This window comes from Panulirus ornatus, chromosome 52 (genome assembly GCF_036320965.1).
Source record: "Panulirus ornatus isolate Po-2019 chromosome 52, ASM3632096v1, whole genome shotgun sequence".
Lineage (NCBI taxonomy): Eukaryota > Metazoa > Arthropoda > Malacostraca > Decapoda > Palinuridae > Panulirus > Panulirus ornatus.
In genome coordinates, this window is record NC_092275.1 from 16,826,151 (window position 1) to 16,840,992 (window position 14,842).

General features: G+C 36.5%; 2 protein-coding genes across 2 annotated transcripts in view; one reads left to right on the forward strand and one right to left on the reverse strand.

Moving 5' to 3' along the window:
- Nucleotides 1-6,580, forward strand: part of LOC139765121 (VWFA and cache domain-containing protein 1) — a 46,680-nt gene extending 40,100 nt beyond the window's left edge. Inside the window, exon 23 of the mRNA XM_071692310.1 lies at nucleotides 271-6,580. Within this exon, the coding sequence (XP_071548411.1) occupies nucleotides 271-650 (380 nt within the window). The 3' untranslated portion in view covers nucleotides 651-6,580. The remainder of the gene's footprint in view (nucleotides 1-270) is intronic.
- The window catches only part of LOC139765122 (uncharacterized), an 804,219-nt gene that overhangs the window by 121,035 nt on the left and 668,342 nt on the right, over nucleotides 1-14,842 (reverse strand). The gene's annotated exons all lie outside the window — the stretch shown is intronic.

Here is a 14,842-nt window from a genome sequence, read left to right on the forward strand (position 1 = left end):
AAAAGTGTCCTAAATTTAGAAAAGTGTTAAGTAACAGGTATTGGCTACCACAGAGCTATTATAGATTTGGATGCATAAGTATTACTTGAGAAATGGAGAGAGCATTTAAGATAAGCATTGTTTTATATTTTCATTTACCTTGTTGTTAAAGAACTTTTCATGGAGGATTACTTAGTTGCATGTTTTACCTTCGTCATATAATGTCTACTGGCACAGCGAGATTGTAAAGGAAATACACCTTTTAACAGTGTACAAACTTTGTTATTTCAGGAGATATGTCTGGAGTAGGACTAGGAGCTGCTGCCACAGTTAGCCCATACCGCATGAACCCTGGATATCGTCGCCCACCAGGTTTGGCAGACTCTAGTGATCAAGGCTACTCAACAATGACTCCTCATGATGACTCCGAAAACCTTAACTACACCGACTTAGGGGGGCTTGTAGGGCTGTCAAGCCATATGCTTGATGATCCCCCTTCTTCATCTGGTTGGTCTCCACCCTCATCTCCTTTACCCCAGGACAGACATGGTGATGGGTTGGTGAACCCTAACATTTCAGAGCCCTCACAGACACTTCTAACTTCCGTCAAGCACAGTGGACCAAACATTATTCAGGTGCCAGTTACTGTACATAAGGTTGACACTGTATAGAATGGCTCATCTCATTTATCCTCATTAAGACCAGATATTGTCAAATGATTTCAGGGGAAAAGTGTCAGAAGGTTGCAGTGATACAGACTGAATCACTATTGACAATATTAAAGTTGAAAATAGACTAATGTACAGTGGTTTGGTTCATTAGGTCCAGGTGCTTTTTGCATGGAAAAGGTAATTGTAATTTGTTCTTAACTGTTTATTTTGATGGAAGACTGTTGGAATATGAGTCACCTCAAAAATTACATGGCTCTTTTACTAGGTGCCACCATAGTCCCATTAGTGCTTTAATTAAGCATGTGTGTATAAGGTACACAAAGTGTAATACCTCGTGGAATTTTATATTTTTAGAAAGAATAATTTTGATTTTAAGGCTTGTACAGTTATGAAATGTAAATAAGTTTCTAATGAAAATTAGAATTTTAGATGCTCTTAGTTTGATATATCTAGTCTGTAGTTGCAACTAATGTAAGGTGTATAATTTTGACTTGGTCTTAGTACCATAATTAAGCCACCAAGAAATTAATGCCTATATTAGAGTGCATTTCTCTGAACCAAAGAGGGTAAATACAATTCATACACAAATTTTTTTCTGAGCTTGACAGTGTTGCATCAGTGGACTTGCCACTGTTGTTTATGCCCTTCTAAAGTTATAGTTACATGAAAAATATTGCATATTGAATGGTATTGTTCACAAACTCCTGCTAAGGACCATTCATTTTTCATAACATTGGGCATACAAAATTAGTTGACATTTGACTAATGCCATCAGCAACACATCTTATATATTTTGTACCCGGCGATCAGTAAGCACTGTTTGTTCAGATGCGGTAGTCACAGCTTTGTGCTGGTAATGGAGAGGCAAATATTTTGTAGCCATATGGTGCTTTTGTATGGAACCAGGGAACTAACATAACTTTGATGTAATCATCAGTCTTTTACCACAGACAACTTTGGTTGTTCATATTACGGTCACTTGGATGCTTCTGGGAGCCAGCTGATTCTAGAGTTCAGGCAGCAGACTTTCATTTCTAGATTTACACCTACTCCTGGTCAGCTTTCAAGCAATTAATGATGATGCAGTGGGTGTCTAGCAGCACTGACTGTACTTGCAATATCCTCGTTTGATTTTCAGCTCAGCCAAAAGCTATTCAGAGGCAGGGTTATGAAGAAACCTAAGATCTTGAATATTTCGGAGGTCTGATAAATGAGGTGAATTTTATGTGTGATGACAATATGGTGAGAAATTTATCTGTTCTTGGCTTTTTTGTCCTGTTCCACTGAGGCAGTAGGCATAGTCAGTATTTTTGCCTGACTTTCTAGGTAATGGTTTGGCATGATTTTAATTTATGAGAATGAAGCCTTTCTTTAACATGGGACTGGATTCAGTCCATTAATGTCTGTCCTTAATGTATGTCCATGTATAGATAACTTTGAAGGAAAGCACTGAATATTCTTTGTATTCTTCTTAGAGTCAGTATTCAATGGTTATATGAGGGTTTCGCATTTCCCTTGTGGAACCACAACATCTCTAGCTTATCTGCTTGTCGATCATTCCCTTCATTCCATGATGATAGCTCCTTTCCCCAAGTACACACAGATGCACAAAATTGCATTTCTTTTGCAAGTTTAAGTAAGGATACACCACCATATCTGCACAAGTACCTGTTTGAAATTACCTTTTTATACTGTATGAGAGGGGATGGGAGTTTTACACTCTTGACACCCCACCTCTTGAACATTCTGTACTGCACAGCTTTTTAAATTTACATACGCTACCTGCATTAAATGTCTTCATTCACTGTATTCCATTCATCCACCACTCTTATTTCATAAGAGTACTTCTCTACACCTTTTTAAACAAGTTTCTTGCCTAATTTTATGCTGTGTAAAGGCCTTTGGTTATCCTATCCTTATTCCAAGAACTGTTCACTATGTATGTCATTAGCCTGGTTTAAAGAATTAAAGGTTGTGACCAGATTGGCCCTCACTCTTCTCTCTTCCAAGATGGACAAATTTGAAGCTTTTAGCCTTTTTCTTTAACTCAGCTGTCTTAAGTGTTTGAAATTACTTATTTGTACTGTATGGGGAAGGAGTTTTACAGTTGTGGGACTGCATCTCTTGAATGACCTCATCTGTTGTACAACCTTTTAAACTTTTTTGTGCTGTCCACATTTACCACATCATCATTCAGTACTTATGAATGTACTTCTTCAGATTTTTTCAGCAAGTTTCTTGTTTAATTATATCCTTTGATTGTTCTATCCCTACATCTTTCAAAGAATAATTCACTGTCTACATCATCAGTCTGGTTTAAAGCCTTAAAACTGGTGATCAGGTCACCAGGTTCTCCACATTGGGCAAGTTTAAGGCTGTTTTGCTTTTATGCATTTTACATTTATCCCCAATAAATTAGAATTTTTTCGACTGAAAACTTGTCTGATGTTCTGAAGAGTCCCATTTTGGCAAAATCTTAGATTGTAACCTGAACATCTGAAAGTACGTAAGGGCAATCCTATTTTAAAAGATGTAGTTATTATAGTAAATTTTTAATGTAAAGTAAAATGCAGAATATATTTACTTGGATATTATGAATGGCACTAATGATGGGAGCAGTATGATTAGTTGGAAGCTGGTCTAATGTACTGTTCATTACTAACATTCCTGAAGCTTGAGAAGAACTTGTATACTGTATTCTCTTTAGTGGTCTGACATTTAGATTGGTTAATTTGAATGAAATGGATGAGAAATACAAGTGATTTGATTTGTTAAGTAACTGGCAGTTTGGCACAGAGGGCTCTAGGTGGCTAGTGATACCTCATTGTGTCAGGAATCAGGATTTATTTTTATTCATCACTGTCTACCTCTTTTAACATGACAAACAGTCATTAGTTTGGAGGAGAGATGACCATAACTGTTTTGTGTACTGTTGAAGAAAATTTTCTTTGTTAGTGTGTTCCATTAGACAGCAGTCATAGATCCTCAGCTCACTCTGTCTAGGCTCTGTAAAGTCTTTTTTAATGATTACAAGGGAGGCTGAATCCAGTCATCCTAGGGATCAGTTTAGTGTTCAAAACACTAATGATACAAAAATTGCCATAAACACTAAGAATTTAATGTCTCAGCACTAACAGGTTCAGTCTTTATAGTGTTCAAGATTTCATGAATAGTCACTGAAAACTACTTTGTGTTACAAGTGCATTTTCTCTAAAAAACATGAAAATTTGCACACACTTGATGGGCCAATATTTCTGGAATCCTTGTAACATTTTGGCCTTTTCTCCACCCCTACACATTCCTGGCCATTTGGTTGTACCAGATAGTGAGCTAAATCTGAGGTAGCTGGGTTAGAACTCGCTTCCACTGTAGAATTGTAGAAACAATTCGTCAGTTAATATTAACAAGTAAACCAAATCGAAAGGTTCCCACAAGTGGAATAGATACTGAATGACCCAGCACTGGTGTCTGAGAGGAAGAGTCAGCGTGGAGATCGGTCGAGTATGGCCATGTGATCATGATAACGCAGTGTGATTGGCATTTGGCTTTGGAGGCATAAGGTGTGTCAAGTCTGTGATGTATAGAGTTCTGTGATTTTATTTTCATGAGGATATGAAGGTTTTCTAGTTCGTTAATGATCTTATGCAATATGCAGTCAGGTTCAGGACAGTTCTGACTATATTTTTGTCTGAAAACCATGCAGCAATTTTTGTGGCAATACTATGCTCTGCGAGGTGAGCCATCAGTTGTTTAGGCACAAATCCACATGCTTTTTATAATTATGTAATGCCTGGTAAACATGTTGTTATTGTATGGGAAAATGATAGTGTTCTATATGAAAAGACTGATTCAGTTTTGTTGTTGTTGGGTAGAGATAACAGTAGATATACAAAGGGCTACACATACCTTTAAAAATTTCCACCAACTTTTCTTCTTTTGTTTTTTAAGGGAAAATGCAATACCATCTGTTAAGAGATTATACAAAATAGATTTAAGCTTTCATTGTTCATCATTTGTTCTAATTTAGGCAGGATATGGTCATTTCCCTACTGGGTACTGTCTCATAGTATTTTTCCAAAGTTTCTTCTCACTCTTATGTGATAAGGTAATAGGTTCATCATATTTAGAGCAAGATTACTTGTGATGTGTAACATTACAAGAATGCTTGTGGTGCATGGCATTCTCATTCATATTTTACTTGAACATAATATCGTCTATATTTCATGGTCTTGTGTAATCATTTGTTTGGCTCTGTATACAGCTATTTCAATATTGTTGCATACTGCATACAGAATCTTATGTATACGTACGTGTGTGGGCGTATATGTATATATGTGTGTATACGAGTGGATGGGTCTTTCTTCATCTGTTTTCTGACACTACCTTGCTGACGTGGGAGACAGCGACAAAGTACGATAAAAATGAATAAAATAACCTAGGGATAGGGAGAAAGAATACTGTCTATGTATTCCCTGCACATCGTATAAGGCGACAAAGAGAGATAGGAGTGGGTGGCTGGAAGTCCTCCCTTCCTCTATTACATTCCAAAAGAAAGAACAGAGGAAGGAGCCAAGTGAGGATTTTTTCCTCTTTTAGGCTCTGTCATCTGTTCTTGATGCTACCTCGCTCATGTGAGAAATGTGAGCATGTATGAAATATATATTATTAATTTATTATTATTATACTTTGACGCTGTCTCCCACGTTAGCGAGGTAGTGCAAGGAAACAGACTAAAGAATGGCCCAACCCACCCACATACACATGTATATACATAAATGCCCACACACGAACATATACATACATATACATACATACACATGTACATGTTCATACATGCTGCCTTCATCCATTTCCGCCGCCACCCCACCACATGTGAAATGACACCCCCCCTCCCCCCGCATGTGTGTGAGGTAGCACCAGGAAATGACAACAAAGGCCACATTCATTCAGACTCGGTCTCTAGCTGTCATGTGTAATGCACCAAAACCACAGCTCCCTTTCCACATCCACGCCCCACAGAATTTTCCATGGTTTACCCCAGATGCTTCACATCCTCTGGTTCAATCCATTGACAGCACGTTGACGCCGGTATACCACATCGTTCCAATTCACCCTATTCCTTGCATGCCTTTCACCCTCCTGTATGTTCAAACCCCGATCGCTCAAAATCTTTTTCACTCCATCCTTCCACCTCCAATTTGGTCTCCCACTTCTTGTTTCCTCCACCTCTAACACATATATCCTCTTTGTCAATCTTTCCTCACTCATTCTCTCCATATATATATATATATATATATATATATATATATATATATATATATATATATATATATATATATTATCCCTGGGGATAGGGGATTAAGAATACTTCCCACGTATTCCCTGCGTGTCGTAGAAGGCGACTAAAAGGGGAGGGAGCGGGGGGCTGGAAATCCTCCCCTCTCGTTTTTTTTTTTTTTTTTTTTTTCCAAAAGAAGGAACAGAGAATTGGGCCAGGTGAGGGTATTCCCTCAAAGGCCCAGTCCTCTGTTCTTAATGCTACCTCGCTAATGCGGGAAATGGCGAATAGTTTAAAAGAAAGAAAAAGATATATATATATATATATATATATATATGGATGGGGTTGTAAGGGAGGTAAATGCAAGAGTCCTGGAAAGAGGGGCAAGTATGAAGTCTGTTGGGGATGAGAGAGCTTGGGAAGTGAGTCAGTTGTTGTTCGCTGATGATACAGCGCTGGTGGCTGATTCATGTGAGAAACTGCAGAAGCTGGTGACTGAGTTTGGTAAAGTGTGTGGAAGAAGAAAGTTGAGAGTAAATGTGAATAAGAGCAAGGTTATTAGGTACAGTAGGGGTGAGGGTCAAGTCAATTGGGAGGTGAGTTTGAATGGAGAAAAACTGGAGGAAGTGAAGTGTTTTAGATATCTGGGAGTGGATCTGTCAGCGGATGGAACCATGGAAGCGGAAGTGGATCATAGGGTGGGGGAGGGGGCGAAAATTTTGGGAGCCTTGAAAAATGTGTGGAAGTCGAGAACATTATCTCGGAAAGCAAAAATGGGTATGTTTGAGGGAATAGTGGTTCCAACAATGTTGTATGGTTGCGAGGCGTGGGCTATGGATAGAGATGTGCGCAGGAGGATGGATGTGCTGGAAATGAGATGTTTGAGGACAATGTGTGGTGTGAAGTGGTTTGATCGAGTAAGTAACGTAAGGGTAAGAGAGATGTGTGGAAATAAAAAGAGCGTGGTTGAGAGAGCAGAAGAGGGTGTTTTGAAATGGTTTGGGCACATGGAGAGAATGAGTGAGGAAAGATTGACCAAGAGGATATATGTGTCGGAGGTGGAGGGAACGAGGAGAGGAGGGAGACCAAATTGGAGGTGGAAAGATGGAGTGAAAAAGATTTTGTGTGATCGGGGCCTGAACATGCAGGAGGGTGAAAGGAGGGCAAGAAATAGAGTGAATTGGAGTCATGTGGTATACAGGGGTTGACGTGCTGTCAGTGGATTGAAGCAAGGCATGTGAAGCGTCTGGGGTAAACCATGGAAAGCTGTGTAGGTATGTATATTTGCGTGTGTGGACGTGTGTATGTACATGTGTATGGGGGGGGGGTTGGGCCATTTCTTTCGTCTGTTTCCTTGCGCTACCTCGCAAACGCGGGAGACAGCGACAAAGTATAAAAAAAAAAAAAAAAAAAAAAAAAAAAAAAAAAAAAAAAATATATATATATATATATATATATATATATATATATATATATATATATATATATCTGTCTCTACCTATCTATCTATATCCCTGATGCCTGATCCAATTGGAACTCCCTCAAAGGGTTGGCCACAGCAACAGGGTCTCTTTAACTAAAAAATCCAGTGCCACTTCTTAGCAAAGGGTTAATCTAGTGCAGTGTTTGCAGAAGCTCTTACCTAATGTTTCTAATGGCTACTTTTATCTAATGCTCCTACCCGCTACCTCTGCCTAATGTTTCTACTTATTGCTCCTGCCTAAATATTCCTACCTAATACTTGTTTCTGTTGCTCTTACCATTTTGCTAAAAGGCAGGGTTTGTGCGTAGTGCTCACCATGGAGAAATCTAGAGTTATGAAGAATGAGCTGTGTAAGTGTTGTCAAGTGTTACATATGACATGGAGAGATTGTATGTTTGTGGACAGAATGCCAAATGTTAGTGAGGCAGAAAGAAAAGACAGCTACTTGGGTCAGAGGAGTGCAACTTGATAACCACTAAAGTGCTGGCTCGTTAAGCATAGTTCACTAACCCTCCCAATACACATTTCTTGGAAGAAATCCACCTTATTAGGCATAAACAATTTACAAGGATTCAAATTCCAACCCAAGCACACAGGCTTGTACTCTCTGTTACCACCATACTGGGGCATTGCAGTCACAAGGTAAACAAATTGAAAATGGTTTGTTTTAAATATGTTTTCAAAACTTCAGTACAGATACTGTTGAAATGAAATTGTTAAAGGTAGTAATATCTTTAGGGAGAGACATTCTGGGAAAATTTTCTTTTATAGGGGTACTAGTTTTATAATGCTAAAACCCCACGTTAGGGTGCCCTCACTGGAGGTGTGCCTGCAAAAGTTGCAGTACTATTGAAGCTGAGGTTAATCTGTGTTGTGTAACTCTTATTTTCTCTGATGGTTACATATTGTTTTCATTTATGGTATCACCTTCGGCTTGTACATTCTATGCAAAACATCCCAAGAATGTTAGGTTTTCAAAAGTAGTGATATCATTTGGGATCCTTGTGTAGAAACTAGTGAACCTTTAGGACTTTTCTGGTAGAAAGAATAATTTGAAGTCCTCAAGATTTAAGCTCATACACCTTTCCAGGTGTATTTCAGCAGCAATGTCAAGTTGATTATTGCTGATTACAGTGATATTTAAGAGCCCCATTATGTACGAGTAAGTGCATTCAGTGGGGGAAGGAAAAGAGAAATTATACAGTCACTGATCTTTGATAGAAATAGAACAAGAAACAGGGTAACTGCAATGTTAATGAACAAAAGAAAGGATACTCTTATGTGTTGCCTTAGCACTGCTGAGCATGCATCAAAATGTTTGAATAACCATGATTTTACTGTTATGATTTTTTTCACAATATCCAGTCTTTCAAGGGAAGATGATGATGGATGGCTTTTTGTTGGTACTAACTTTACTTCACTGATGGAATCATGTTATATAGGCAAAATTTAGAAATGGGAACTCTTTGACCTCTTTTACATCATGTTATTCTGTACTTGACTGCTGTATGATAATGTAAAAAGATAATGAAGAACGAGATACATATTTGCATTTAATACAGTGGCAAAGACATCACAGATATATGCCCATGTGAAAACAACCCAAAATGATATTAGATTGTTCATTTTGTGTGAGATTTATTTCAATTTCCCCTGTAACTATGCTATATATGTAGGAAAGGGAATGCCTTCTCTCATACTTGCTAGTGATATGTGAAATATCAATATTTAGATGAAGCAAGGTTATGGTGTTATGTAACAGGGAAGTAATTTTTTGGTAAGGATAAGTAAGAGTTGGCAGCTAGTATACAAATTTTTGCCGTTTCTCTATTTCACAGCACATCAGACTGATAGTGTTTGCTGTGAAAAAAATAAAAGTAATGGGATAGGCCAGGCTGAGGAATAGTGGAAATAAGTTTAAAGAGGAATTATTTGTGGTTAGCATGTTGGAGAAGAAATGTGTCAGAAATCAATAAACCATGAAATCATGCTGAATGTAAGAAATAGTTTGCAGTTTCAATATTTTGAAGGAGATGCTTTTTCGTGTTCTCTCTTTACTTTTCTATTTTTCTAGCCCATTTTCATTTCCTCTAAAGTGTGGCCATGAAGAGAACTTATGTCTGTCTGTCTGTGAATGGAGTCTTTAGGGTAAAAAAAGAAATGAAAGAATGTCCTACAGAGCAACATGAGTATTACTAGAGAAAATGTTTGTAAATAATAGTTTAATTTGTAACTCTTAGGAAATGGAACAGGATCTTAATTAGGTAAAGTCAGTGATTTAATCACAGAAAAAGGAAAGTGAATCCTGTGGCTGTTTGAGAGTATGACAGAAATTTCTTCATCAGCAGTTATTGAGTAGCCCCAGAAAAAAGGAAAAAAAGAATAGTTATAGTGGTACAGAAAATAATGCAAAAGGAGGTCAGTCAATACATCTTGTTTAATGCTCTTTGATTTAAAAAGCTGTGCTTAAAACAGCATTTTTAGGCAAAGTAGTAATACCTTGGGTATCCCATAACTCAAGTTTTGCCTTCTTTATGAATGAAAGATATCTATAGCAACTTTGTAAACTTCTATATACTGTAGGCAGTAATACTTTCATCATTAAGCTTGCATTATTCCATTCATCCACAACTTTGTTACTGTAGAAGCACTTACCATATTTTCTAATGAGTTTCATCTTTAGTTTCTTGCTCTGACCTCTTTATGGTCATTCTTTGCATTTTTATAGAACTGTTTACTGTCAACATTGTCACTGTTTTGACACAAGGGCTGTATAAAAGCCTCCTCTCATTTTTTCTTCTCCTTTAAGGGCAGATTACAGCCTCAAACCTCTCCTTGTAATTCAGATGTTTTATTTTCGATACTGTTTGTCTTACTCTGGACTTTCTTTATTAGATCTTTATATTTTTCTAAGTGATGTAACCAAACCTTAAAATGTATACTGTACCCCAATTTAGCTCTAATAGAAACTAGTGAAGTTTGTTGAGCATTTTCATATCTATGTACTTTAATGTAACTATGTATTAATGAACAGATAATTTGCCTCCTTAACAGTTCTCCTAATATGGTGGTCTGGCAATAGGTTGGGTACCATGGCACTAGCTCATCCGCATTTGCATAGACCTTCATTCATATTCTACTACTTCTTAGTATATCTGTCCTCTTGGAGTTAGAAGTGGGAATATGCTGCTCTTTTCCAAAGTCTCTTTTGGAGTCTGCTATAATTTCCTTTTTGGAAGTTTTCTTTATTTTTTTTGTTCTCACTTTCTCTGATATGCCTTCTTTGATGAATACCCATTGAATATTCACAGTGTTCAAGTTTCTTTACCTGTCTTAGCTTCATTTTGAATGTAATCTTTAATGGTCTTTGTCTTTTATCTTTAAATTTTTCCCATTTTTTCTTCATCTCTAAAACTGCAAGTATATCACATGCTTCCAGTAATTTCATAAGTGTAATTTCTTCCTTTACTACCTTTTCTTCTTTTAATGGATATATCATTTACCCAGCTGAATAAGTCACCAATCAATGTTTTTCTTTCTTGTGTTCAGTATCTCTTGTAAGTATGGTATATCTCATTACTTGGCTATCCTGTAGTCTTAATTCACCTACCTCCATGTTTCTGGTTCTCTTAAAAACTTATATTTTCACCCTGAGGCATTCAGTTTGAATACTCTGCACCTTAATCATTATTGTACTCCAGTACAAACCCAGTCCTCTGTAACAGAGTGGTCGTATGGCTATATAACCTCAGGACCCTATATTCAGGGACTCTTAGTGCTTCAAGGCTGCAATATGCTGAGTAGCAGGGACTAGATGGACTCCTTTAAAGTGAGAATATCTTTGACAAAACTATACATTTTTTCATCAACTGATAATGATGCAATCTTGCCAAAGGTGACTCAATCACTTGCAGTGTAACCTAAAGAAGGCTATGTCCCAAACACTCTGTATGTTTCCCTAATTATTTTATAAGTAAGTTTCACATCAGATATTTTTACAGCTCTTTGTCACATAACTGTCCTCAGATTTAGTTCTCTGCTCCAATTGGTACCATTTGTCTTTGTTTCAGCTCCAAATTAATTGTCTGATGTCTTTTTTCATTCTTTCTGACAACCCTTTTTCTGTTTCTGTCTTATTCTATTTTTTTTGACTTTCTCTAAGCACTTTTAAGTTTGTAGTCATTATCTTTTATTCTGGTCTTCAGTTTCTTAATATCTTCATCCTTTACATGTGACTTTGATCTTGTTTCTGCAGTAGCTTCTCTACCCCTAAGGTCCAAGCTGTTTCATCCTTCAATCAATTCTTCTGTAATTTTTCTCCTTAAGTTTCAAAACCTTTTCAATACTTCTTCTACTGTAGCATCGTGTAGGTATGATTGAGGCAATCCACCTAGCTTCATCCTTCAGTTTTTCTGAAATCTTTCTCCTCCAGTTTCAAAATATTCATTCAGCTTCTTTCCAGTTGATATGGTGTTAATTCTGTGCTCAAGATTATTTTTATACCTATTTCCATGAGTTTGTTATTATAGCTTTCTTATGGTCTAATTATGGCAGTCCTCTTTGATTTGAATTTCAGCACAAAAATTACTATAAACTTTGGAAACTATACTCCAACACTTATCGCACCAAATTTTGATATTGGTCTCTGCTAAGCTTAGATACCATCAGTAGTAAAGGACGGTTTATTCATAGGCTACATAATTGCTTATTAGCTTTAAAGAAAAATGTTTGCCCTCTGTGTTTTATTTCTTTTTGATATATTTTCTCTTGTAAACCCCTAACATTCCATGGTTCCATTGGCATTTCCTTCTTCCCCCATTGACAGTTACTTTAGAATGAAAAAGTATAGGTTATGAATTTTGAAAAACCTTTCTTCTCCAAGGTAGTGTCCTGCCAATAGTGAGAGGAGATATTTTAATGTTTAAGACCTTTGAATGCCCTGTCTAAGCAGTGGGGTAGCACAAGCACCTGCCACCAACCATTAACCTTTGGTAGTGGCTACTCACTAGTATTAGGCCTGCCTTCAACCAGTCATAGGATGATGACTGATCCACCTGGCAGCTTAGAATATGCCTATTGCTTGTATTAGGTGAAGAGTGAACACTAATGGTACAGCTATCCCTATTGTAGCAACAGAGTTATATTCGTGAAGCACCTGCCATTATGTGAAATGTCTGTACGTGAGCAATTGAAATCTGTTTTATAAGGGGGTTATATTCCTAAGCACTAATTTTCCACATCTAACTCTTAAGTATGGAATATTCATGCAACAATTTAGCCTAAGAAATATTTAACAGAATTACATCAGTTAATTTAGAAGGCAACATTTTTTATGATACAAATATTCATATGTTTATATTTTCAGTGGTATTATAGCACCCTTCTGGTCATATCACAGTGATTTTTTTATTTGGAACTTTGCACTATTAGCTGTTATTTTGTTTTGTAAATTTTTCACGTTAAACTCAGGATTTATATAATAAAGTACCATAGAGTCTGCTCAAATTTAGCATTATACACTGGATCATTGTTAAATTCATGTGCCATATTGCATATCATCATTTTGCTGTACTGATGTACATTATTCTGTATGTTTCACTAACTTGCACAAAATGTAGTACTCTAATTTGTTGAGGGTTCATGATGGGAATTATATATCTTACATTTATTGTACTGCAAGTAATTCCAGTCTAAGCATAAACTTGTATATGTAAGAAAAGAAAAAGGGGAAACCCAGTTTTGGATTCTTTACCCACTGGTACCCTGTCACAAAAGTTTACTCACAAGTAAAGGTTATTTCAGGTTTATTTTCATTGTGTTATGAAATACTTTGACATCCGAATAGGATCAGGCAAGCCTTATCAAATTTGGATTTTGTGTACTGTTAAACATGGGACATAGTGTTTGATTACTTTGTGAAAATACTTTTTTGAAATTTTGTATCATCAAATAGCTCAAATTTGAACTTTAAAAAAAAGAAACACACTGCCATAATTTGTATTAACAATATTGGGGTGCTTATGAAGTAATGTTAGTTTGTAGATCATGCACTAGTTAGCAACCAAGAATACTTTTTGAATAATTGCTCCCGGAGAGAACACTGAATGTAATTAATTCTTGTCTACAGTATATTGATTTTGTCTTATATGAAAGATGAACTTTATTACATATTTTGTTGTAAGATAAATCCCACCATGATTGCAAAATTACCCCTCAATTGTTGAAAAGTATTCGAATGTTTACACATTTATGTCACTGGAAAATCTGGTTCACAGAACCACCAATACAGTTTTAGAACAGTAGATTTTATTACAAGTCAGTTACCAAGGTTGATGTCAAAGCTTACACTTTTTGCTATTCTTTAGCATATAGATTCAGTCTAAGTGAAACAAATTATGTGTGCGACTAGAATAACAACTTAACAACTAAGTGCACTGCACAGCCTGGTTGGTAATTTTCTACCTCATGTAAAATTCCTAAGCTTCTTTAGTCTTAGAATAATTGGGAATGGAAAAGTTCAGTAAACTTGACTTTTTCATTAGATGGTTTTTTTCTTTTATATTTTTTTTTGTGAAGCTTGATTTAGTATTTTTATGGAAATAAAGGAGAATTGCCCTTTATGTGCTATCTTTTAAGAAGGTTTAGGAGGAAAGCTTCTTATCCACTTCTTTTTGTTGATTTATGGATTTGTAATCACAGTCAAGAGTGGAACCACCCATAAACTAATGATACATGAACTTTATTGATATGTTAGGGTATAGTATGAAAATAAAAACATGAAGAGAATGCCTTAGAAAAAGAAGACTACAAAGTCAAGTAATGGATGCTTTAAGTCTCTGTAAGGGTGAAATAATGGGAATGATGGTAAACCCATGCAGTATGCAAAAAGTGGCACTAAATTTTCTGCAAAAGGTCTTTGTCAAATATTCTTGAGTGGAGAAGATGAATTCCATTTTTACCTATTACTCCTCCACTGAGTGGCAAAAACATGCATTATGTAGCATTGTAGTTATAATTTTCATTCATGTTTTGGCTGTTTTATTGATTTTTAATTTTTTCTTGTACAAATGAGTACATACAGCCATTTTTAAGTATTATACATCCCTGGAATCCTTTTTATGAGGCTTCTGTAATTTCATGGTTGTGTTACAATCAGTAGCAGGGAAGTCTGGAGTGAGAAGCTCATTGAAGAGACAACTACTTTTCATTCTTTGATAATGGTACCACCTCACAGTATAACCCCATGCACATGTATATTGTGTTGGAAGGATCTGTGTTACATTGTGTCAAGTGTTGAGTGTTTGTGGTGGCTAGGCAGCCAGTGATTGTTTTGAGTGCTCTATTTTGTGTTTGAGGCACAGTTTAAGGTGGAGTGGATGAACTGTTTGCAGAGGATATTAAGGGTTTGCTTTTCTGTCCAATTCTGGCATC